Source organism: Trichoplusia ni, chromosome 10, assembly GCF_003590095.1.
Source record: "Trichoplusia ni isolate ovarian cell line Hi5 chromosome 10, tn1, whole genome shotgun sequence".
NCBI classification, from domain to species: domain Eukaryota; kingdom Metazoa; phylum Arthropoda; class Insecta; order Lepidoptera; family Noctuidae; genus Trichoplusia; species Trichoplusia ni.
This window is the reverse complement of record NC_039487.1, coordinates 11,899,997-11,923,880: the sequence shown is the minus strand read 5'-3', so window position 1 is coordinate 11,923,880 and position 23,884 is coordinate 11,899,997. Positions and strand designations below refer to the sequence as shown.

Genomic DNA, 23,884 nt, shown 5'->3' with positions numbered 1-23,884 from the left:
TGTAGATTTATATGCAGAGTGCAGGTTCGAGCACAACGCAGAATAGGATGAATGAGAAATTACAAAGAGTTTTAATTATTCTAAAAAACTATATGATAAGTGGTGGACAACATATACTGTGTATCCATTTAATTGTATATTAATATCGTCTCAAAGTAGTATTATTTATGTTCCATACTGTAATCATAGAACTTAGGATTGTATTCCATATTCCTGAGGTACTCCATCTTAATGATATGTTTAATCAGATCCTTGATATCAACATCAAACCGCATTATCCTTTCAAAGCACTTTATATGGAAATTAATCGTATCTATTCTGGTCTCCCAGTTTTTCAAAGCGGAGTAGACCCATTTCTGCATATTTTTTACGTGTCGAAGCAAAGCGAATAAGTAGCCCAGTTTGTATCGATAATTGGTGATATATTTCTTCCTTAATAATTGCGAGTAGGATAGCTTGTATCGGGTTGCGTATATGAACTGTGACATCAAGTTTAGACATCTCAATTTCTGGAGCCAAGTCCTCGGTTGGTTGTCGCCGTCCCAATACAACTCTCTCCTAGTTCTGTTTTCCTGTGCTTTTTGTTTCTCCTTCAGTTGGTCATACTGCTGTGTTAATATTGTGAAGTGATCCTGTTCTACATTGAAATTACTTATGTAATTGTAGTCTGTATTTAGAATTCTTTCCAACTGTCTGGTCAACATTCTTCTTCGAATGTCCCTCACTGTTATATTTACAGCGACTTTTTCGTCTGCGGAAGGTGTTGCCAGCCTTACTCGCTCCGTGGTTGCACTGGTGTTGCCACTGTTAGTTAGAATGTAGTCCTCCCAAATATCGATTTTGTTCTCTTTGGTATTATTGGCTTGTGTTGCATTATCATCTTCTGGGGAGTCCTTGATAGTATTGAGAAGACGTCGCGCTTCGTAAATGTCACCAATTTCCGATGCTACGATGTCGTCGGCATCCAAGTCGAACAAGTCATTTTTTAGAGAATGGACGCCGGTTACTGGAACGAAGTCAAGGTTTTAGTATAAGTTATTATTTAATTGTTTTTTTACAATTATTTTGTACACGAAAGACACAGTTACACGAAACTGCTATTAATATTTTTGAAATTACAGGTCTTCGAGTCAAATCGAATATTTTAGATAAAAAATTGCTATTTCTTAGTAAACCAAATATAAAATCCTCTTTTAATCCACATCATGAACATGTTTTCCAAATTGCCTTCGTTTTTTTGTGTAAATCCTTTTCTTTAGAATAAAAATAAATATAAAATACTCACGTGGTAATAAAATCAGTACGTACAGCTTGTACATCACTCTCATAGATTGTTTCACATAAAACTCTGCGTGTAACACTGCAAATATCTTCTGTTACATAATACAATAAGAATCGATCAAGAGTGCGTTGAACTTGCGGCACTGAGGATTCTGTATAAATATTATAAAGAAAAAAAAAGTTACCGTAAAGTAAACAAACTTTATTTTAAAAATATTTGTTCTTATAAGGGCAACAGATGTAAAATACTCAGCGAAAATATCAACCGCATAGCTGTAACGATTCATGAGATACAGCCTTAGCAGACACGGACATACAGCCAACGAATCTTAGTAATATAGTTCCGTTTTCACCCTTTCCGCATGGAACCCTAGAAACATTAACAATTTATATTATGTTTTAACAACCAGTTAACGTGGTAAAAACTAATTGGTTTTTAATTACATGCTTATAACACGTACCAATGTTAAATAACAACTATGTTCAATGGAATATGGATAACCGAATGTTACGTGTCGCAGGTTCGATACCCGCGTAGGACAAGTTTTTGTGTGATCTACGGATGCTATTTCTGAGTCTACGTGTTTTGGTCATGCCTCTTATATGATTACTAGCTGTTGCCCGCGACTTCGTTCCCGTGGGTAGAAGATATAAGTTATGATTTATACCTGCCCTGTTTTTTCACATTTTCCATTGTACCTATCTTCGCTCTTATTAGTCGCAGCGTGATGGTTTATAGCCTAAATCCTTCCTCTATTAATGGTCTATTCAACACAAAAAAATTAATTTTAATTAATTTTTCAATTTGGACCAGTAGTTCCTGAGATAAGCGCGTTCAAACAAACAAACAAATTCTTCAGCTTTATATATTAGTATAGAAGTATAGAAGTATAGATTAAAACCTCCTGCGATATAAGGATCTTTTTTTTAAGTATTAGTAGCTTTTAAAGCGGGAAAACTTTTCTTTTTTCAAATACACAGTTAGTGAACATTTAAAATGTACATGTAGGTATAATACGAGTGTATCATGAGATCCGGACCCTAAAAATTATTTTCTCTTAAAAACGAAAAAGAAGGCAGTTTGACAATCATACTTTTAATCCTTTTTAGCAGCTACACGTGCCTACCAATCCATTACCAATAATTGTAAAAACAATATACAATACACTCAAATGATGTTGAAAAAAAAAAAGAAAAAAAACCTGACTTTTATCAAAATGGATGCACCATTCCACTCTTTGTCTCTGGGGTCGTGTTGGTCGCGCATATAAAATATTACCGCCAAGCTATGGCCAACGTTTGGTTAGTTGTTCTTGACGTTTTTATCGACATTCTGAATTTCTGCTGTTCCGTTCCTGAAGGAAAGGGTTCAATGTTTATTGAACCCTTTTACTGAGCCACCAGTCTGTCTGTCCGTCTTTCACCAAGCTGTATCTCACAAACTGTGATAGCTAGACAGTCGAAATTTTTCGAAAGGATGTACTTCTGTTGCGGAAATAAATAAAAATAAATATCGAAGTTCATCAATGGTTGTTACGGTCATAAATTTGTTAAACGGCAAATTATTTTTGGGGGTCCATTCCACAAGCTTTCAGAAAGCATCTATCCAACCACTAACGTATTAACCAAATTCTTGATCACATACTACAATGTACAAACATTGGCTTCAATGGATCCCCTTACAAAGGTTGGTGACCAGCCTGGCTGCCAACATTTGTTATAATATGATTACATGGGACTCTCAATGTATGTAAATGTCGTATTATCCTCGTTAGATAAAAGTGATTTCGTTTCGAAATGAAGATTGAGTTTTGTTCTCGGGATAATATTATTATTTACGGTAATATTCGCATGTTTCGGCATTGCGGCAAATAAAGATACCGGTCAAGTGCGAGTCGGTGGCCTTTGCCCAACTATGGGACACTAATGGCTGAGAATATAAAGAATAAAAAGTGCTTACTAGTATTTTTTAAACGATAAATATAAATCTTCAGGTCCACAACAAAACTATTTAACGTTATATAAATCAATTTCCCAAACTTCTGGGTGAAACTAACCACATATATCACATCCCAAACATTCGGACGCCCAATCCGTTAGTGTTGCCAACTTAACCGTATTTTTTACCCTATAGTCCCAATATTTGAGGCATAACTCAGCGTTCTGCCGAATTTGTTGCCATTTAATGTGTGATGATTTCCCATTTATTTTACTCACTCATGAGGTAAGGCAAGCGTGGGAAGTGCCAGGTGTGACCTACTAAAACATGTTTTTGCAAGACCGGTGGGTAAAGGAAACGGAAGGGTTAACCGGGTGCAGGATGTTTTTCCTTGAGAAAAAAGGATGGAATCGTTGAGGCATGTCAAGAAAATTTTGTATTATTGATATGAATCGTATTTTTCCTTGTTCCATAATAAATGAGACTACAGAGCTGAAGTGGTACTGAAGTGATACTAATATGGTACTTGATACAGTTTTATTTAATGTTTTTTTTATCATCATATTCAATGTTCTGACAGGTCCGTCGGTCTACCGGTTAAACGATTGATTCCTGCTACATCGGAGGTGCATTTAATTATAACCGCATAAGTGAGTCGATCACAGGTTAAGTTTCGTTTGACGCAGTTGGTCCGTAGATGGGTGACCTTCTTTGCCATAACGAGTTCCTCCGGTTCCGGCAGACACGTTAAATTGTGGGTCCCGGCTGTTATTCCTACATCTTTGACAGTCGTTACAGGTAGTTTTTTTTTATTATTTCTTAATCACCAACCTCACTACGTCGTTAAAAATATCTCTTTTAATATCTCAATAAACTGCATTTTAACATCAATACCGAGATATAAGCCGCTATAGAATATCCAACTCTACTCAATACTGACGAAATACAAAAGTACAGTGACCACACAAAAGTGCCGGCCGATCGATTGACCCACAAACCAAATAGTCAAACCTAATGCATTCAGAAACGGAATAAAACGACTGATTTATTACCTTCTGATAATGTGCTGTGAATGGCTGTTGATTTATATTCAATAGGTCATTGACAAGGCAAGAGGTTTCCTAGACGATTTTACTTGTTTCTTAATTTCTTTCTTAAATTAATGGGTTGTTAAAGCATTGATGGCATAGCGGTACGTCCGTTGGACTGCGAAGACAATGACAATGTTCGAACCCGCATGTAAACGTGGTTTTTTTCAATTTATGAGCGTATTTCCAAGTATGACTGCTCGGATAGCATGGTCACCACGTCAAATCTATTGTGCGTGACGTGTCGCAGGTTCCATCCCCGCTTAGGACAAGCATGTGATCCAAGGATACTTGTTCTAAGTCTGGGTGCCTTTGTTAATAAATGTGATTTGAATATTTCTGGAATCCCCCACTATGCATGTACGATGAAAGGTATTAGTGCGGGAGTCGTTTAAAAAAAATTATTGCTTGCGACTTGGTAAAAGAAAACATCGTAAGGAAGCTAGCACACCAGTGATTTTTTCCAAGGCGTGTTTACTCACGATACAGACCTATGAGCAGCAGTGCCTCGACTCTATGAAGAGAAGAAGAAGCTATACATTGACGTATATTCGTATGTTCTACAGGTAGCGCTGTTCGCAGGTATACTGTCCTAACCCTTTCTATCCGACTTCAGAACAACATTCAATATTATGTAGGTACTTCTATTATGTGGTATACTAGACTCCAAGTATCTCCTTAAAAGTGGACACATGCTTACAACGCACACACATGCATACAATGTCAGCATCATAAATGTAACGTGGATTTATATATTTTAAAATATTTCAAAAGCGTTTGCAATATTTCTCGACACACGTCAAACCTTGGAAAATATATTTTTAAGGTCGCATAAAATATTTAAAAGATAAATTGGGCTGACATTGTGAAACGTTGGACTGGAATCAATATTAGTTTAGTATAATAGTAACAGGCAATATTTTGACGTCGTTACAACATAGGCACTTTGCCCTTTTTACTGGTGGGATATCTTCAAATGACTCCTTCGACTTTGGGTTGAGTATCAGTTAGGAGTGTTCGACTTCTACTGACCAAAACCCACCCATGTTCTTTCTTTTGCCTTTTGTTTACCGGAGCCAGGGTGACCCATTCGGACAATCCCTCTGCTCCGGCAGGCATCAAGGTCACCGCTCTGTAAGAGGGCTATATTTCATGCACCGTTAAAGTAAGACAGTTAAAGATTATGTCTTTCTATTACTGTCAAAACAAAAAAAACTGAAATCCAAAAAATAATTCCTAATTAAGAGACTCCTATACATATGATATGTTTTCATTTCTCTCGTTTTAATAGAGAGTGATTGGTAACTTTGTATCTCGTTTTAACTTTTTTATAATTGTGAATTAATAACAAACACAGCGTGCTGCTGCTGCAAAAGCACTTAGACATCGTGAAGGGTAGGGAAGGTCATTTCATTTAATTTCACATTTTTTTCAGCCGCTGCAGAACAAATTCCTCTCTTAGATTTTGCCACTCTGTCCGGTCCACTGCTTTCTCCTTACATTTTTGTGGTATGTATCCAATTCATCGCGTTATCTGTATTAGTTGCCTAATTTGAATTAACAAATTTTGTTTTCATTCCCACAAAAAATGCTTGTCTAAAACAACCCTTAGGTTTATTTTTTCTAATTTGTTGTGACAAGCGTTCAACCGTATTTTTACAGAATTTCTTTTTTCCATCCCTTTACCCTAAAGGCGTCCCAAAGGTTTACAAAAGTGTTACAAATGTCAACCTTTTATGTGAAAATATGTTTGTGATGTTCGACGGAGCGAATCCAAACAAGAGCTTTTACGAGAACACACAATAATTAAGAATATAAAATGTAACTAAAAACAACGGATAGAAAAAACCTGTAAAGTGCGAGTCGGGCTTGCGAGTTCCGCAACGAGGGTTCCGTGCAAATAGAAGAATCATAAAAAAATACTATTGTGGCAACAGCAATTTGTGAAAATTTTGGTATGTGTGACTATTACCTAAAGACTAAAATACTTTATTTTTTTATGAGTTCTTCTGTACACAAGTATTAATTCGAATTAAGAGGTTAAAAATATGGATGACTGTCATACAGACTATATAGATATAACGTATTGGGTAAGGCAAGAACGAAAAAGAAAACTGCAAATTTCGTAATCGAAACAAAATTCTAGTAGCTATAAAATATTCAGCCAAATCGGTTTCGATTTTCACAAGAAAATGGCCGATATTAATTAATTAGGGCGCTCTCCAGTGACCCTTTATTAGTTTAATTTGCCTCGTTTTTGTCCCTGTGTACTCGTAATTATACAAAGCCTTGTACCAAATTCTGGTCCTATGTTCCGATAGCAAATAATTGAGTATTTGAATGGTAAATAAAATATGGGCGGTTTTTTCATGAATTATTGAGTGACCGATTGTATCAGTACGTGAATTTCAGGCTGTGTTGGCGTATGATTGATGCTATTCGTTTGAAATGATCGAAAGCAGTAAATCAAATCAAAGTTTCACGACATAGGGGTAATTTTGATTTTATTTGATTAACTGCTCTTGCTGGCACTTACAACTGTATAAAAAGTAATTGTATGTACAACAAATATTATTTTTTGAAGCTTAAACGTTTTAAGGCTTTATGGAATTTAATCATTGTGCCGGAATTTGACTTGAATGTTTGTACAATCCCAGCACAAAATTTTAGGACACATTAAAATGACACCTAGACTTTGGACAAGCATCCCTGGATCACATGCTTTTCTTGCGCGGGGATCGAACCGAATGTGATTGATCAGCCTCCACATACAAGTGTTTAGTACATCTTTGTTAATCCGAAAAACATGTTACAATTTAAATGTAACCTTTTTTCAAACAAAATAAAGTTCTTATTTAATTTTAAACAAAGCCGATATTCATTTTAAAGACAATTCTGTTACAAAACGATGCTATTTATTAAATGCCAGAAAACAATAAGCAGAGTATTTTGACGACGAAAATACTTTAGATTGATAGTCTTCAAGAAAATTCAAAATGAATTATTCACTCCAAAATGTCCTTCAAGAACATTTTATCAATTATAATGTTCTCCTCAGCGACATTATAAACGAGAGTTGTGCGATCGTTAGAGAAGGGCTGCAATAAATTAAAGGGGAACAGTTTTCGTCGCAGTGCGAAGACAATTTGTTTTGTTGAGGAACGCTGCGGCAGCGAAACTTTGCTGCCCGCTGTACTTGTCGAGGAGATGAATAAAAATAATTTGTTATTAATCTCGAAGATTATTATGTCTAAGTACTGTTTGATTTATAATTTTAATTGTGTACCTGACTGAAAAATTCTGATTATTCCGACGGATAGATAAAAAAACCGATACGTATTTTTTTTTGTTTCTTTAACACACAATGAAGATATAAAGTCAAAACCTTGTATGACGTCACTTACCAGTACACTTTTTACCGAGAATTGAAAGTACAAGCCCTCCATAAGTTTCATTATCTTCGATGAGTTTTATTTTTGTAATATTTTATTGACAAAAAACATGATTTATAGAAATCAACTTAGTTGTTTTAGTCAAATATTTAAGTGTCTCTCAGCTCGGCAAAGGTCTCTTCCAGGGGGTTGAGTATAATAACCACGCTAGATCCTTATGGCTTGGCCATTCATCCAAAATTTTCAATCCTGGTTTATGCACGATATTTTCCTTTGCCGTTGTCAGGTGGTACAAGTAAACAATACCACCCAAAAAAATAAAAAAATAAATTGGTAACCTCGTGAGAAGATTTGAACCATGTTCATGTGCACCCAAGGTTCAAATTTCAACTATTTCTCACTGTAAATTCTCTGTGAAGACAGCGTAACACTTTCATCACATGCATTACACTCGCAACAAAGTTACCATATTTTACAAAGTAATTTTAAACGACTGATAAAACGTTTTACTGCAAGCAAGATTGTGGTCTTTAAAGCTTAAAAAAAGTAAAACCAAACCGGTAAATTTGAGGGAACAAACAAATTTATAAACACATAACATATTGCTTGCACTCGAACATTTTTTTTTAATAGAAATCATCTTCTTTGAGTTTGACAGTTTATGAGATACGGCCTGGTAACAGAATAACTTATAAAAAGCAGAGCCGCAATGATATACTATTTTGTTTTTACCCATAGGGCACAGACCTCTAAAGAGATATGCTCTCAATTTGTTTACATGGTAACTTGTTACAAGAATTGTGGATGATTTTGAATTCACAGAAGTGAGACTTAAAAACTTAGTTTCTGAATATTTACTCACAGTCTTACTATATTTTGGTTGGAGTATACTGCAACCATATTATAAATGTATATTTAAGTTTCACTGCAACATTAAAATGTTGTTAACCCCTGATTAATTTCATTTTGAGCGAGCTTTATTTAATCTAATATTATAAAATGGTTATTTTCTTCGGAATTATACCACTCATATTTCTAAGCTCACCTTATATTTTACGGCGTTATTTTTTAATCTGAATTTATAGAACGTCACTTTGGTACTTAAATCAGTAGCAATCAAGTGGTTTATAGTCCTAAATTAGGATAATCACTTTGCTCCACTAAGTAAACCCTATTACTATTCCATTGTTAGTATAAAAACAAATAATTAAACTGAAGGACCAAATTCAGGACAAAAAGACCAGATAGCAATCATCGTCACAACAGAACAATTTACAATAGAGGCCGACGCTCTAAAAAGTCTTTATGTGATCCAACGTAATGCCAAAGGTCGCTTGCCGAACGGGAAACGAGGGTAAACATAACTCAAACTTCCATTTCCACTCCAAATATGGCGTAACGTACAAAATTAATACATACGACATTACACACATATGTATAGTACGTATTCATAGTGGGTACGAATTGTACGGAACAACATATTACGCCGGCGCCAATAATGGCAGCATAAATCAAAATTCTATTACGACAAGATTTTGTGGATGTGAGAGGTCACACCATATGGAAACCGGGTTTAAATTATATGACGTACCTGTGTGTGGCTAGCTTAAATGGAGGTTTTGTAGAATAAGGTCAAAATTTTGACGGGGTTTCATTCGTAGTTTTCAAGTGATTCCAGTACTGTGTTCATTATAACATTACAGTTATAAGAGGATAATACGAGTATTATGTTTTTTTTTTTTAATCAGCCAAAACTTTTGAGCATCGGTGAAAACTTCAATACAAGTTGTGAAAAAACAAATGGACCAGGTTTGTTAATTTCTGCTTCGTTCGTCTTTATTATCGAGAAGAGTTTGTTCTTAACATTCCACATCTTCGTGTTGCCATGCATTCACTACCTTCACAAATATTTCTTTTGTACCCATTGTACGTGCCCGTTCTTTCGCCATGTACTTAACAAAATTACTAATGCCAATTCCTCTATTCATGCGGAGTGAAATAACTAATGTTATCTCTTTCTTCTTCTTCTCTTGTGTACATCAACTTACATATACGTAGTCCAAAAAAACAATCAGTAAAACAATTAAGAAATTCCCAGGGCGTTACATCATCGTCCGTCCTCATTCGCGACGGGCAGGAAATTGACCCCTACATTCGACGTTTTTGGGGCGGGCCGAATCCGGTTTCAATGGCCATTTCCGAATCTAGCCGAAAAGTGTCGGACTGAAGGCCTGAGCTGAGTCATTTGAAATATTGGAGACATTTCGGATACGAGCGTCGTATTAGACCTATATTAGGTAGAGAGCAGCTCAAATCGATTTTGTATTCGTTATTCCGTACTTTAAGGGCTTTTAAGAAGACAATATGTCAAAAATCAATACTCTAGCTATACAATCTATGGTATAATTATTTTTTTACGAAAAAACTAATTTATTTTATACGTAAACGAAATGCTGTGTGCATGATGAAATTTTGAATAAAACATTCAAACAAGATGATCTTAAATATTTAAGTATAAATTCTAATGCAAAAATAACATTATCAAGTAATAAAGAATTATTTGGTCCTTTGAGACGAACGCCGTCGGATTACATTTCCTCGGAGCCATTTTTTACGACTTAACTGACATAAAGAATAATTAATTCCTCTCTTATTTTTCTTCAGCTGGAAAGTTTATGGATTTAACCAAAATTAGGAATAAGTCTATCATAACAATAAAGTCATAATCTCGCTAATATTGAAAGTAGAAAAGTTATATTTGTTGCTTAATCTCGATTCCCGACAAAAAAATAACTATGTCCTTTTGTTCCAGTCCATCTTCAGTTCGAGGACCTGACCCTCCGCGACTACGTCCTCCACTCGATCGTGAACAACTTCATCAGAGGGAACTTCACTCCCACCTCGTTCTCCGAGCGGCCTTGCCGAGACGAAACCCTCCCATACTTCCTCCCGAAACACATGCGATCAGAACGATCCAAGCACATGAAGAAGTCGAAGAGATACGGAGACTCGTACAGGACATTTGAGGAGAGTTTCAAAAGTGTAGATAGTTATAGAGATGGGTATTACTTCAGACCAAAATATCGTAGTTATAGGGATGAGCGGTCAGTGTATAGGAGGATCGCGAAGAGTTTGAGGCTGAGGCGGCGGTACCTGCCGGCGCGGGTGGTGAGCGGCCCGCTGGCCAGCCGGCCGGCCGTGCTGCTGCAGTGGTCGCTCAACGACGTGCACTTAGATAGCGATGGAACGAGTGTTGTTTTTAGGTAAGTCTCTTGCATTTCTTTACTTACATACCTTTAAATTTGCAATTTTTTTTCATACGTTTGAATTGGCAATAATTGCAGCTCTGAAATAGTACAAATATTTTTTAAAGAAAATATTGTAACTATACTTAACGTCTAATCAGTCAGTGTTGACATTAGTTTCAGATAGTTTCTTTTCCCCAGTGTACGACTATTTAATTTACCAATAGTGATTATTTGTCTCATCATATCATTATAAAAAAGACAGCTGAGACACAGTAACCAAAACCTAAGTTAAAACATAAAATTCTACTCAAGCATCTTATAATAAACTGTGGACCGTGTTTAAATAGCGTCAGGGTTCTAATTAGTGTGGCAGTTCATTAGCGCCGCTTAAATTTACTGGAAATAACGAGACTTAAATACAAAAGACTTTTGGGAGCTTATTAGTTTGTCATCAAAATATTTTGAAAGAACCGAAGCCTTTGTTGGCTGTCATGTGGGTAATTAAATATTTGTGAGGTATATTAATTAGTTCATTAGCTGGAAGGCGTAATTAATAAATTAGATAGGTTAGGACCACAGAACGGAAATTAATATTTAATTTTACACGAATGCCTAGTCAAAGGCTTGTAATGTTTTGGGGGGATAACTTTTGAATGCTGAAAAATTTCAGGTATGAGAGATTCTTTTTATTGGTCCGGTTTTTGATCTAAATACAATAAATTAGTTATGATTAATTATTCGACGTATCGCCTTTTACCTTTTTTCTTTGGAACCCTGCAAATGGTAACGAAATTTGAACTTTATTTAATGAACGTATATTTGATCTGGGTAATTTGATTCTCGAAAGGAAGTTGTTTGATTAAAATTTGTTATTAATTAAAAATATTTTTTAAATTCAATTTTTATTCCCGTACTCACGTAAGTACGCTGTTTATTTTCCGATTTCTGCCTTTATATCTATCTAGTCAAAATCAAGAAAGATTTTACGACAAAACAAACACTTGTCATTTTAACTCAAATCAGTCAACCAACTCAGTTTATCATAGGCCATTTCTAGACGCCTCCAAGATACGCTAAAATTCAAACGTTTCTAATTAAATATGGCGGACACAGCAAAATGTCGTTTGCCGTTACATTTTTTTAATTTGGAATCGTAAGCAGGCCAAGGAACAATGAGTGTAATGCCACAAAGGGCTGGAAACTGTTCGCAACCACAACTCAAATAAAATGTTTTAAAACTCCACTGTATATTCGGATGCAGCATTTAAAATATACTAATGCAGTAACTCACGGCAAAAATAAGCCTTAGCGACACGTAATACAGTTGAATTTTGATCGCAGTTATATTTTGTTTTGTTTGCTGATATTTAAAATGTTTCTATTCTGAAGTCAGCTTTGAGATTGTTGGACTTGGCTGGGACACTTCGGATATCCATTTGCTTCAATATTTTACGAAGTACGAACATTTTGCGATCTATTTTGGTAGCCTGATAAATAAAATTGGAACTTTATCGCCGAAATTTATACTCCGGAAACGAATGGAATTCACTTTTGCACCTTTTATTCGAAGAAATAAAATACATGAGTGGTAGAAGGAAATTGGGTCGCTAGTTGAAATAGTATTTTTACAATCACACTGCGTAGGTTCACTAAAGATAAATTAATATAAATAGAATAAATATGTGTATAAAATCTAAATTATCAAGCATTCGGTTTAAAAAGCTTAGGTTTTGGACAACTAAGACAATTCGAGGATAAGCATACAAAAGTTCTAGTTCTCACCCTTTCTATAAATTGCTTGTCTCTATTGTTAGATTTAAAGTCAAAACTTATTCTTTATCCTCGCTTTTTGCTAATTTCATTCGCTTCTGTTTAGGAAAACAGGTGCAAAATTATTAGAGTTAGCATACCCAATAAGTGGGATCCCATAAAATAGCATGGAAGTGGAAAGTGAAGGTTTTGAATAATTTCCTAAAATCATTCTTCAATTTTCGCGACATGGCTTTCTTTCATGGGGATTTGTTGAAATAAGGTTCTGTAGGGACTATGAATGGCGATGAATCCGGGTAAATTATGACGATAGGCCTTCCGGGGCCAAGGATTAGGGTCAGATAGGCCGCGGTCAGTCTTATCGCGTGTAAGGGTCCAAAGTAAACCATTATTAAGTATCCAGAAAAATCGGGACCAAATGAAAATAGAAGGATTGTGTAGTGTATGCTCTTGGGATCAAATTATATGGTAAAATATTGTAATATAGGATTTCAGTACCGGGGATAAAAAAGATATCTTTCCTTCTATTGTATGGGAGTCAGATCAAAAGTCACAATGAAATTTGTCCTGGCTCTGAAGGAATAATATTTCGTCGGAAGGAATATTGATCTTTTGGATTGTATTATTTTATGATTTCTATGTCAAAATAATATCATGCTCTATCATAACACAGTTCTGGGAGAAAGGACTAGCACGTGTGGTGGGTCATTTCTACTGGACAATTTGAACAACGCGTTCAGTGCATTCACCACGTTGAAAAAACATTTCTGTGGACGCCAAATGTCTATATCAAGTTTAGATAGCTTGTTTAGATATTGTCTGTCCGAATGTCTAAAACGGATATTTCTAAAAAAGAGAGAAACGAAAGACTGTCGATCAATATCCGGACGATGTTGCCAAAATACAACTCAATTCAGTACGTTGCTAACTTGAGCTAAGGCTCTTAATCATTGAAGCGTCCTCAAGACAAGTGTATGCCAGCATATTGCCTTGTCAAACATACTCGTAGCAACAGTCATCGATTTAGTGAGACAAAAAGGTTTTATATCAAACGAAATTGTAGTTGTACGTCATTCTGTATCGTTTTAACTACTCATATTGAATATATTATGTGTTGGAACAAATATGAGTTATATATTCAAAACGTCTGTTGGAATAGAAATGGAAAACTTTGTAGAAAACCAGTTATTTTATTTTAAAAAATATCTGGTTTTCTACGGTGGTTTTACAATTTTTTTGTCGTTCGCAATATACAGTTCGTCCGCCTTCGTCTTTATTGCACACTACACGAGCCCAGGCTTTAGTGAAGATAAATAGGTCTACATGAGGCCATAATGGACCATGTTATAGCTAAGATCTTTGAGGTTTTTAATTGCCATTAATGATAGCTTTCTTTAAAAACGTTGTTTATTTTTGAAACTCAAAAACATGGTATAAACGCAAATCGATATGTCAATCAATTGATCTGTATATTATAAATAATATTTGAGTGAATAAGAGAAAGAGAAAGAGTATCGTTATGTAAGAATTATTAATACTTTTCTTACTTTCTTAATATATGTGTTAACGTCATCTTAGCTCTTGAACAAATGAGCCGATTTTGATTCTATTTTTTTCTAATTCATGCTTGATCGTAACCATTTTGTGATATTCTCCACAAAATAGCGGCGGTGACTTACGACTCTCCAAACATAGCAACGAAGTTTGAAACTAATCGGGGTTTTAAGATTTTTAATTAATACTTTAAAAGAAATATTTTTGAAACACGCCCTCTTCAACCCTCCATTGTGATTTCGACATAATTTTGCATACAAAATACTCCCATCTTTCCCGAAAATATTTGCAGTATACACCTATGACCCATTAATTTGAATAAGGCAGTTTTCTTCCACAACTTCCTTGTTTACGCCGTTATATATCTCGAGAGACAAACACACACTTTATGATCGTGTCAAACGCTCGTAAAAACTTAGTCAACGTGTTGTCGACGCGACCAACGTGCCCTCAACTTCTAATGCGTGTAATAGCTTCATATTTTCTGGGTTTTGGGTGGAATTATGTTGTTACGTCATATATGGAAAATAGCGTTACAACTGGCAAAGATGGAAGAGGTAAAGTGATTGAGATTTAAAAAAACAAGTGATGCTAGGCAAATATTTGTCGTGGTCGGTTTCTTTGGTTTTTTTTAGGGTTTTTATGAATCCTGTAATACTTGTGTTTCTGTCGCACTGCTGGAAAAGTGAAAAAAGGCCTGTCATCTGTCTAGTGGTTAGTGGCCCTGACTTCTATACCGAAGGTCGTGGGTTCGATTCCCACCCAGAACAAATGTTTGTGTGATGAGCATGATCATTGGTTCCGTGTCTGGGTGTAATGTATCTATAATAAGTATGTATTTAGAAATATATAAATCTTGTTTGTTTACCAGTTGTCAAGCAGGTACTCATAATACAAGCTTTGCTTAGTCTGAGACAAGATGGAGTCGTGTGAAAGTTGTGGAATGTTATTATTATTTCCTTTATTTAAATAAATACCTACATACTGATTACATTCTAAGCTGTCCCTTCAATGTTAAGGGCTGCTATGTTATCTAACGAACCCTTTAAAATCATGAGCGTCATGATCGTGTTATTTAAACTCTGGCATTTACGAGTTTGCCAGAAGTGATCGTAAATGTGCCAATCTGTTGTCGGATTGGCCAGTTTGCCAGTTTTATGGCACTTCACTGTCCGGATATTTTTATTTACTTTACCTTTGATTGCTGTTATAATATTTTATTGTTATTATCTATATTAATGACATCCCCTGTGAAGTTTAAATGGATTTGTTTGTTTTTTATTATTCTTTGCCCTGATAGAGGTGAGTGATTTGAAGATTGGATATTTTGGATCAAAGTTTGTGACTGTTTGATGGCGCCTGCATTTATCTCCTAAATTCTAATCATATTAAGTAACTTAGTCATGTTTTGGCAAATATTTGCCAAAACATGACTAGACATTAAATAACACATGAGATTTTTTTTACTGTTTATCAAAACCCTGACACCACAAGTTGTCAAGACTTAAAACGTTCACCTGATACTAACAAATTAAAACCAATAAAGGTCACTGGACTGAAACTAAACCGATAGGACCAAACCCGCGTCAGTTTCCCATAAGCCGCAGGGCCGTGTGTGCTAAAGGTCGCAAATGTGCATAATTAATGGCAGGTGACTAACCTACAAGTGGCCCAATAACCCAGTTGGCTTGCCAAAGGGTTACGGAGATAACTAGTGACCTGTGGAGCCTGCGATAAAACGTATGTTGATTTACGTTGATTCCGGATTCAAGGACCAACATTTACCCAAGGACCAAAATGGTTCTTCACCTTTTCGATGGGTTAGATCTTTAATAGAATAGAAATCTGAGTTTTATCGCGTTTTATAGGATGATAGAAGCCAGGGAAGGGATCTTATGGCTGTATTACACACTTTTCCGGGCAATTACGATTACCTAATTTATTGTATTGGCGTGGAGTTCGTTCATTTGTTTTATTTGTGACTTAAGAACTAGTTTGAATGATTCATACCTTTGGGATCAAATGGTGCAGGTAGTAGTCACATGTTCCTTCAATTGGTTCGAGACGTAAATGGATTTGTGAGGTTTAGGAAAGTGTTTAGTCCACGTCTGCCCAAATTACATTATCCTCTGTCCTGCGCCTGTCTAAACTAATTTATAACTTAACATGAAGCGCAATAAAATAAATCATTTATAGCACTTTTCAATAATTACCCTAGCTGCAATTTATCAAGAAAAAACACCTATACTTTGAAATTAAATCCACCCTATCAACTTATTCCATACTAGTCTATTGAAAAGGCAACACAGACTCAATAAAACCCAACAGCAAACCACTCGCAAAAGATACAAGTCACCCCGCAACATAACAGTTACAAAGCAGAACCAAAGCGTCTAACATCAATAACAGGCCCGATGCGTCATTTACTGTTCAAAGTTAACCAAACATAGTTTAAAACCGGCTGACGAAGACAAATTACCGTTTTTCCTGAGCTCGTGACACACGACCGCTCTGCTCGGCAGTCCGGTGCGTAATGAAAGTTTTTGTGTCACTCGCTGAGTTATTTTGAGGTTAGAACTACCCGCAATGCTAATGTTGTGTAAAATTAGTTTATTGAGTTGAAATTTCTCGACTATTAGTAGTTGGGTTGTTGATAATTGAATTTAGTTTAGTATTAATTACCATAAATGTCGACTCTTTTATTTCAAGTACGAAAAAATATTTTTTCTTGGGTATAATTTACTTCTGTTGCCAACGTAACAACAACGAAAAATCCAGTTTAAGTTGGTACGACCAAATTTTGATAGGCGCCCAATTTTCGCAAAAAAAAAATATGTTTTTCTTTAGCCTATTTGTACGAAACTCGCACTTGCCCATTTATCTCCACGTGTTGAAACACCATCTTTAGAAATTGTGTTATAAGACCACACATAAGCTATAGGGTTTTCCTCTAAGCCTCTAAGCTTACATATAGAACAAAAATTACCATAATTCAAGCCAATATTCCTAAACCTCTTTTGTTTTTCGTTGGCTGCGAAGCAATCTGTAACGCAATTTACTTAGCGCATACCGTTACAATATTGCGAGAGAAATTGGATCTCATCATTATACATAAAGTAGGCGTCCTTGATGGATATAATATAATTTGTAGCGCCTACGTAAGCTTTTAGGTGTTACTGTGTTAGTATAAACAATCAAAACTCTGTGAAATATTACAAAGGGCTTGGAAGTTGAAGTTTAGGGACAATATCCATGATTACGTGGAGATTATATAAGATTAATATTCTGTTAAAAATCGTGGGTTATTGTTATGGTTACCTAAACGCGTAACCTTTGACAGACAAATCAAAAAGCCTCCAGTTTTAAGACCCTTTAATTACGACCACGCAATGTCGCATTGGCTTAGTAAACAGGATTCAAAGTTTTCCAAACTTGTTAACACTTTCTTTGGTATCGGAAAATATTGTTGACTCCGAAATATATTATAAAAAGCCACGGAAACCGAGTCCAGTAGACTAATTACTTTTAGAATTTCAACTGTCTACCTATAACTGATTTACATCAAAACTGAAACAAAAGAACAAAAACACACACACAAACTGTCAAACTTATCACTCCCTGTCAGTTCTGCGTCAAGGTCAAATCCTTCAATATCATTCTTGGAAACGATGAAACTGATAAACCATCTACCAGCGTTTGTTCCGTATGTCACACAACCATGGATTAACACAGCCGTAATTACTGCCGAACAATATAGCATTGCGAACAAATCCCCCATTCACCGGTGATCGATTGTTTGACGAAACCGAAGTTAGGGCTTACACTTACTAACAACAATGAGATATAATGAAAATGAATTAACACACTGACTACATGGCGTTCATTTTTTATAACAAAAAAATGTGTTGTATGTCATGTGAGCAGATAATATGAAAAATAGCATTTAAGTGCCATTACAAACTTGGTAGCGAGGGTTCCGTATAAGCCAAATAAAAAATTAGATTAAATAGATTTTAAAAATGTAAAAACCCACGTTTTTAAATGAGTCTTCTTTAAAATTTTATCAAAATCGGCCCAGCCACTTCTATAGTTGTAAATTGCATTGTCATCTGACTTGAAGCTACCCTGAATATTTCAGCTAGCTTATCGAGAAGTGCCTCAAAATTGAGTTATAAAAATGCAACCGGAACGACAAACAAACAAGAAAAGTGAGTACAAAACGTGGGAAAATCGCCACTCATTAAATTAAGGACTTTATCAACTGTTTTTTCATCTAGATAACAAAATAACGAACGACATTGACAATATAATTACGTGGTAAAATACCACGTAACCAATAATTAAGTAATTATATAACACGTTTATTATATTGTTGTAGCGCCAACGGAAAATCAACATCTCAAAATTTCAAATTTCTAGCTATATCAGTTTATAACTTCAGCCTATAGAAATAGGGTTCCGGTTTTATCCTTTAATTATTAAACCTTAAAAGCAACACAAGACAATAGTGTATTTGAGAAAAAAAAGCTGATGGACTAACAGTCAAACAGACTTCCAAAAAATGTTGGAACTTATTTAAATTTTATCTATTAAAAATGAAAAGAGACATGAGACGTCAATTACCAGTACGCTTTTTACTAGCAAGTGATGTTTTTAGTCCCATTTCCATACATTTCAAGATCTTAAGTCCTTTAAACTTCTTTACGTTTAAATAAATAAAAAATACGTAATTCATTATTCCAAGAATATTTTACTTAAACCAAATTTACATGCTAAACTACAAGAATAAATAAAACTACACCGTACATTCTTAAACATAAAAACAATTTACGATCTACAATCACGCAATATTATTTTTTATTCTATTTGTCCAAACCAATGTATAGGGTCTTCAAATAAAAATGACACGCAAACATATTATAACCAGTCATCGTACGACGAGCAATTTAAATAGAACCTTGTGCTATAGGTACTTAGGACAATAAATTTACGCGATAATATATAATCTATACTAATATATAAAGTTGAAGAGTTTGTTTGATTGTTTGTTTGTTTGATTGATTGTTTGTTTGAACGCGCTTATCTCAGGAACTACTGGTCCAAATTGAAAAAATATTTTTGTATTCAATAGATCATTCATCGAGGAAGGTTTTAGGCTATAAACCATCACGCTGCGACTAATAGGAGCGAAGATACAATGGAAAATGTGGAAAAAAGATTGTAGATATAAATCATAACTTATATTTTCTAACCACGCGGACGTAGTCGCGGGCAACAGCTAGTATCTAATATACTTACGTGCTTAATTGCGCTAAGCTTTATGAGTTGAGCTATGATTATATGGTAAAAAATGTACACACCACTGTACATACAAAAAATGTACATACAACATATTATTTTGTATTTTACTAGCTGTTGCCCGCGGGCCCGACCGCTACAAATCGGGATAAAAGCTGTCCTATATTTTAATGCTAATTAGAAACTATCTATGTACCAAGTTTCGTCTAAATCCATTCATTGGTATTTGCATGATAAAATCTATACACTAATATATAAAGCTGAAGAGTTTGTTTGTTTGTTTGTTTGAACGCGCTAATCTCAGGAACTACTGGTTCGAATTGAAAAATTATTTTTGTGTCGAATAGACCATTTATCAAGGAAGGCTATAGGCTATATAACATCACGCTGCGACTAATAGGAGCGAAGATACAATGGAAAAGGTGGAAAAAACGGGGAAAATTCTAACCACGTGGACGAAGTCGCGGGCAACAGCTAGTGAAAACATAAAGTATGTAAAGAACATACAAACTTTTACGTATATAAAATTAGTAGTAGGAAGAAGAATACAATTGAGAATCGTTTTTTCGCCTAAATGAACATCAACGAAGTCCAAGTAGTCTGAAAACCTTTCAACCGTTTCGAAATTAGACCAGAAGTGTAGCAATATCTCTAGCATAGTAATATTTTGGTTAGGGATCAGATTAGGGTTATTCTGAGATATTATCCATGATTAATATTGGATTCCTGTCAGTCAGGAGGTAGTAAGTTGGTATTGAGAAGGGCCAAGGTATAGGTACCTACAACGTGCCAACCCAATTTCGTATGTCCACCAAGTTTAATGTCCAAAGGAATTATGAGTGAATTACAGGCAAACTAATTTACTTTTAATCCATACCGAATTTCAATTAAGGTAGTCCAGCCTTCTGGTGAAGAGATAACAAATATATACACGTAGACACAAACACATGCATACGTACACACACACATACACGTAGAAAGGAACACACGCATGCATAATATTAACTAGCTTTTCGCCCGCGGCTTCGCCCGCGCCGATGTCGGTTATATCGCGTTTCCAAGAGAACTCTTTAAAAGTCCGGGATAAAAACTATCCTATGTTCTTTCTCAAGGTCAACTCTACCTCTGTACCAAATTTCATTAAAATCAGTACAGTGGTTTAGACGTGAAAGCGTAACAGACAGACAGACAGACAGAGTTACTTTCGCATTTAAAATATTAGTAGAGATGTGATTTATTTGTTAAATGGCTGAATATATCAGTTGATTGGCATCTTCCTCCTATTTGAAGAGTTGACCTGCTTACTTATTGTTATATTGGATTGATACGGAAGTCATTGCTTGCATTACTATTACGGATTTTTAAACTGACCTTTAGATAGTTCATTTAAAATTGTGTAAAGAAAACGGTTTTTTTTTAATCTTCTTCAGAATTAGATTTTTTTACTCAATATTGACTTTATAAATGAAAATTAATCTTGTAACGTGTTTTTCTTTGATAAACGATAAATTTTAGTAGAATAATATTTATCAGACTTTATTAATCATTTTCTTAAAGTAAATCACTTGGCCCGTTTGTTTATTTCCATTCAGATTTGAAAATCTGGCTACAGTCTCAAAAAGCCGATTAAGATACTTACCTAAAGCTTATTTTTCTCCAAATCGTAGTTAAACTTTTTTTGATATTGACCCCGGCTTGCTTGGGAAGAAAACATAAAAATTTGCCAATAGCGAATCAAACTTCATGTCATCAATTAAATCGCTTGTAATTAAAAGCGTTTTTTCTGAAGTTAACGATATGTCAAATTGTGTTTCTTATGTTGTCAATAACAATAAAAAAATACGCACGAAGGATGGTGGCTAGTAACGTCATTTGTTGGTAATAAGTATTCCAACTGACAAGTGACGTCACACGAGATTTTAACTAACGCCGATAACTTAATTACTGGTTTACATTTATAATTGAATATACCGATATTTCTGTAAATCTATCTGACGAAGGTGGTGTGATTATCTAGTCAAATACCTGGGACGCACGTGACCGGATATTGCAAGGGATACAGAGGTTTGGAAGAGAAAGGGGGAGGCTTTTGCCAAGCGGTGGGATCTAAAACAGGCTATATACAAAAAAACTGACGACTAATTTCACAATTTTAGTCAAATTTCTTGAAAAACAATTAAAGATATCGAAAAAATGATAGTTTTTGTCACAGTAAAATAAAGGTCGACCATATTTTTCTAAACGAGTCGAAATTTCATCTCCATACCACCTCTAACCGCCCAAGGGAAATAAGCCATGACATTTAGCGTCCCAACCAATGGGAGCGTTTTAACCCAGGAATATGGGATCTGCTCACTGCCGATATCCAATAATCCTCTTACAAAAAGTATTATTATGAGAAGCCCTGAGGGACTTAGAAGCTATTAATCACCTCGGTATGGCTTTCTTGTCAGGGTCACAGAAATGTCAAATGATGGCGATACCGATTGTCTCTTGTAATTAGTGAGGTCAAGCGAGTATAAGAAAATGGATATCCGTAGTCCGTGTCTTTGTATGTCATGATGAAAGAAATGAATTTGTTTTTGTGATAGGATGAGGATGTTGTGGTTATGTAATCGTTAAGGGAAGTACCTAGTAGAAGAAAATATTGCGGTTATTGGTGCAAATTACACTGGATATTTTTGACACGATTTTCCATTCTTTATGCTCACAATGCCACATTACAATTGTACATAGAGACATAAATTCCTCCTTTTTTAAACTTATATCCGATCGGAAACTATTGGATTACTCAGAGCACCTTCTTTTATAGATTTCGATTTTGAATAATTTCATATCAGTCCTTGAAAATAATATTGTTAAAAGAGCCTACTTTAAATTAAAACATTTAATTTTCATATCACATACCGGTAACTTCACGAACTCGACATTTCAAGGTTATTAAAATCACAGCTTTACTTAGTATTGATTAAACCTTACAAAATCAATTTAGTATAAGCCCCGCGATCTTCTCAAAGGGTTAATGTTTCATATCTTTAATCCAATAACTCAATAACCCAACTTTCCTGCAAGTTACTAAGAAACACACAACTTTATTACACCCGATATAAGTTAGTAATTCTCTGGAACTGTCATAAATGTGTTTAACACAAGTTATTGATGGCTCTTCCTAATGTTTGTGTTGTATTGTTTAAATTAATATGTTGTTAACTATGGTTCTGAGTTTTGTTCGCAACATACGAAAACCGCGACTGATGTGAAATTAATTTAATTAGTTATGGGTTCTCGTTGATGTTATTGTTTTCAAGTTTATGACTGTTTTTGATGATATTCGGTTTTGTATTTTAAAATATTTAACTGTAACAAGCCTCAACAGCTCATGTAAATGGATAGCCGAGCCGAATAGCCACGTGGTTGCGATCACCACAACCATTTGTGTGATTCAAGAAAGCTTGTCCCGAGTCTGGGTTTCTTTGTGCATGTGACTTGAAGGTGAAACCCCCTTCGACACAAGAATTAAACTCCGACTTTTCCAAGGCGATTTAAAAATAACTAGTTTAAATGGAAATGACAGTTTGTAATAATCACGTGACTTCTTTATACATTGTAGCATTTTTTCCGAATTGTAACTCGAATTATGATAGCTGCACTGTTAAAATTGCATTTTTATGTACGAGATACAGGTTCGATCCCAACACAGGCAAAGTAAAAATGTGACTTTTTATAAATGAAATACTTTATTTTTATTTAAGTAATTTTAAGATACTACCGACCAACAATAAAGGGGAGATTGAGGTTGAAATTGAGGAAATCTAGATAAAAAATATTGAAATTTAAAATCACCAACCCGCAGTGAGCTAGCGTGGTGATCAGTTCTCAAACCTTCCTTATATGCCTAGAGGCCTATGCCCAACAATTGAATATAGTCGGGTATTATAACGTAAAGATTTCTCAACCTCACAAATACGTAACGACCTGTGATTGTCTAAACACGATTACTGCGGGCTTTAGAGAGGAAAGATTAATTATACGGAATTATCCAATGGATAACAGCGCCATGATAAACGATATTCAAATGAACGGGATAATGTTTAGCCGAGCTCTTGATAAATACAGTCTTAACTATGTAGAGGTGGGGGCTGGAGGTGACAACTAAGATTCATCTGGTGGTAGGATACATTTTGTTGTTTGTTAATTGAATAATTGTATTAAATAAGTTTGTTTTGTTTTGTGATTTGATCTGTGTGTGGTAGTATATTATTTTATAAAAATGTTTTTGTTTGCAATAAATAATTAAATTATATTTTAATGTTG

At 35.0% G+C, this 23,884-nt stretch overlaps 2 protein-coding genes across 2 annotated transcripts in view; one reads left to right on the top strand and one right to left on the bottom strand.

The window, feature by feature from the left end:
* The window catches only part of LOC113498030 (sodium-dependent neutral amino acid transporter B(0)AT3-like), a 423,880-nt gene that overhangs the window by 41,355 nt on the left and 358,641 nt on the right, over window positions 1-23,884 (bottom strand). The window lies entirely within an intron of this gene.
* Window positions 10,587-23,884, top strand: part of LOC113498025 — a 116,235-nt gene continuing 102,937 nt past the window's right edge. The window contains exon 1 of the mRNA XM_026877906.1: window positions 10,587-10,963. Coding sequence (XP_026733707.1) covers window positions 10,659-10,963 — 305 coding nt within the window. The 5' untranslated portion in view covers window positions 10,587-10,658. The remainder of the gene's footprint in view (window positions 10,964-23,884) is intronic.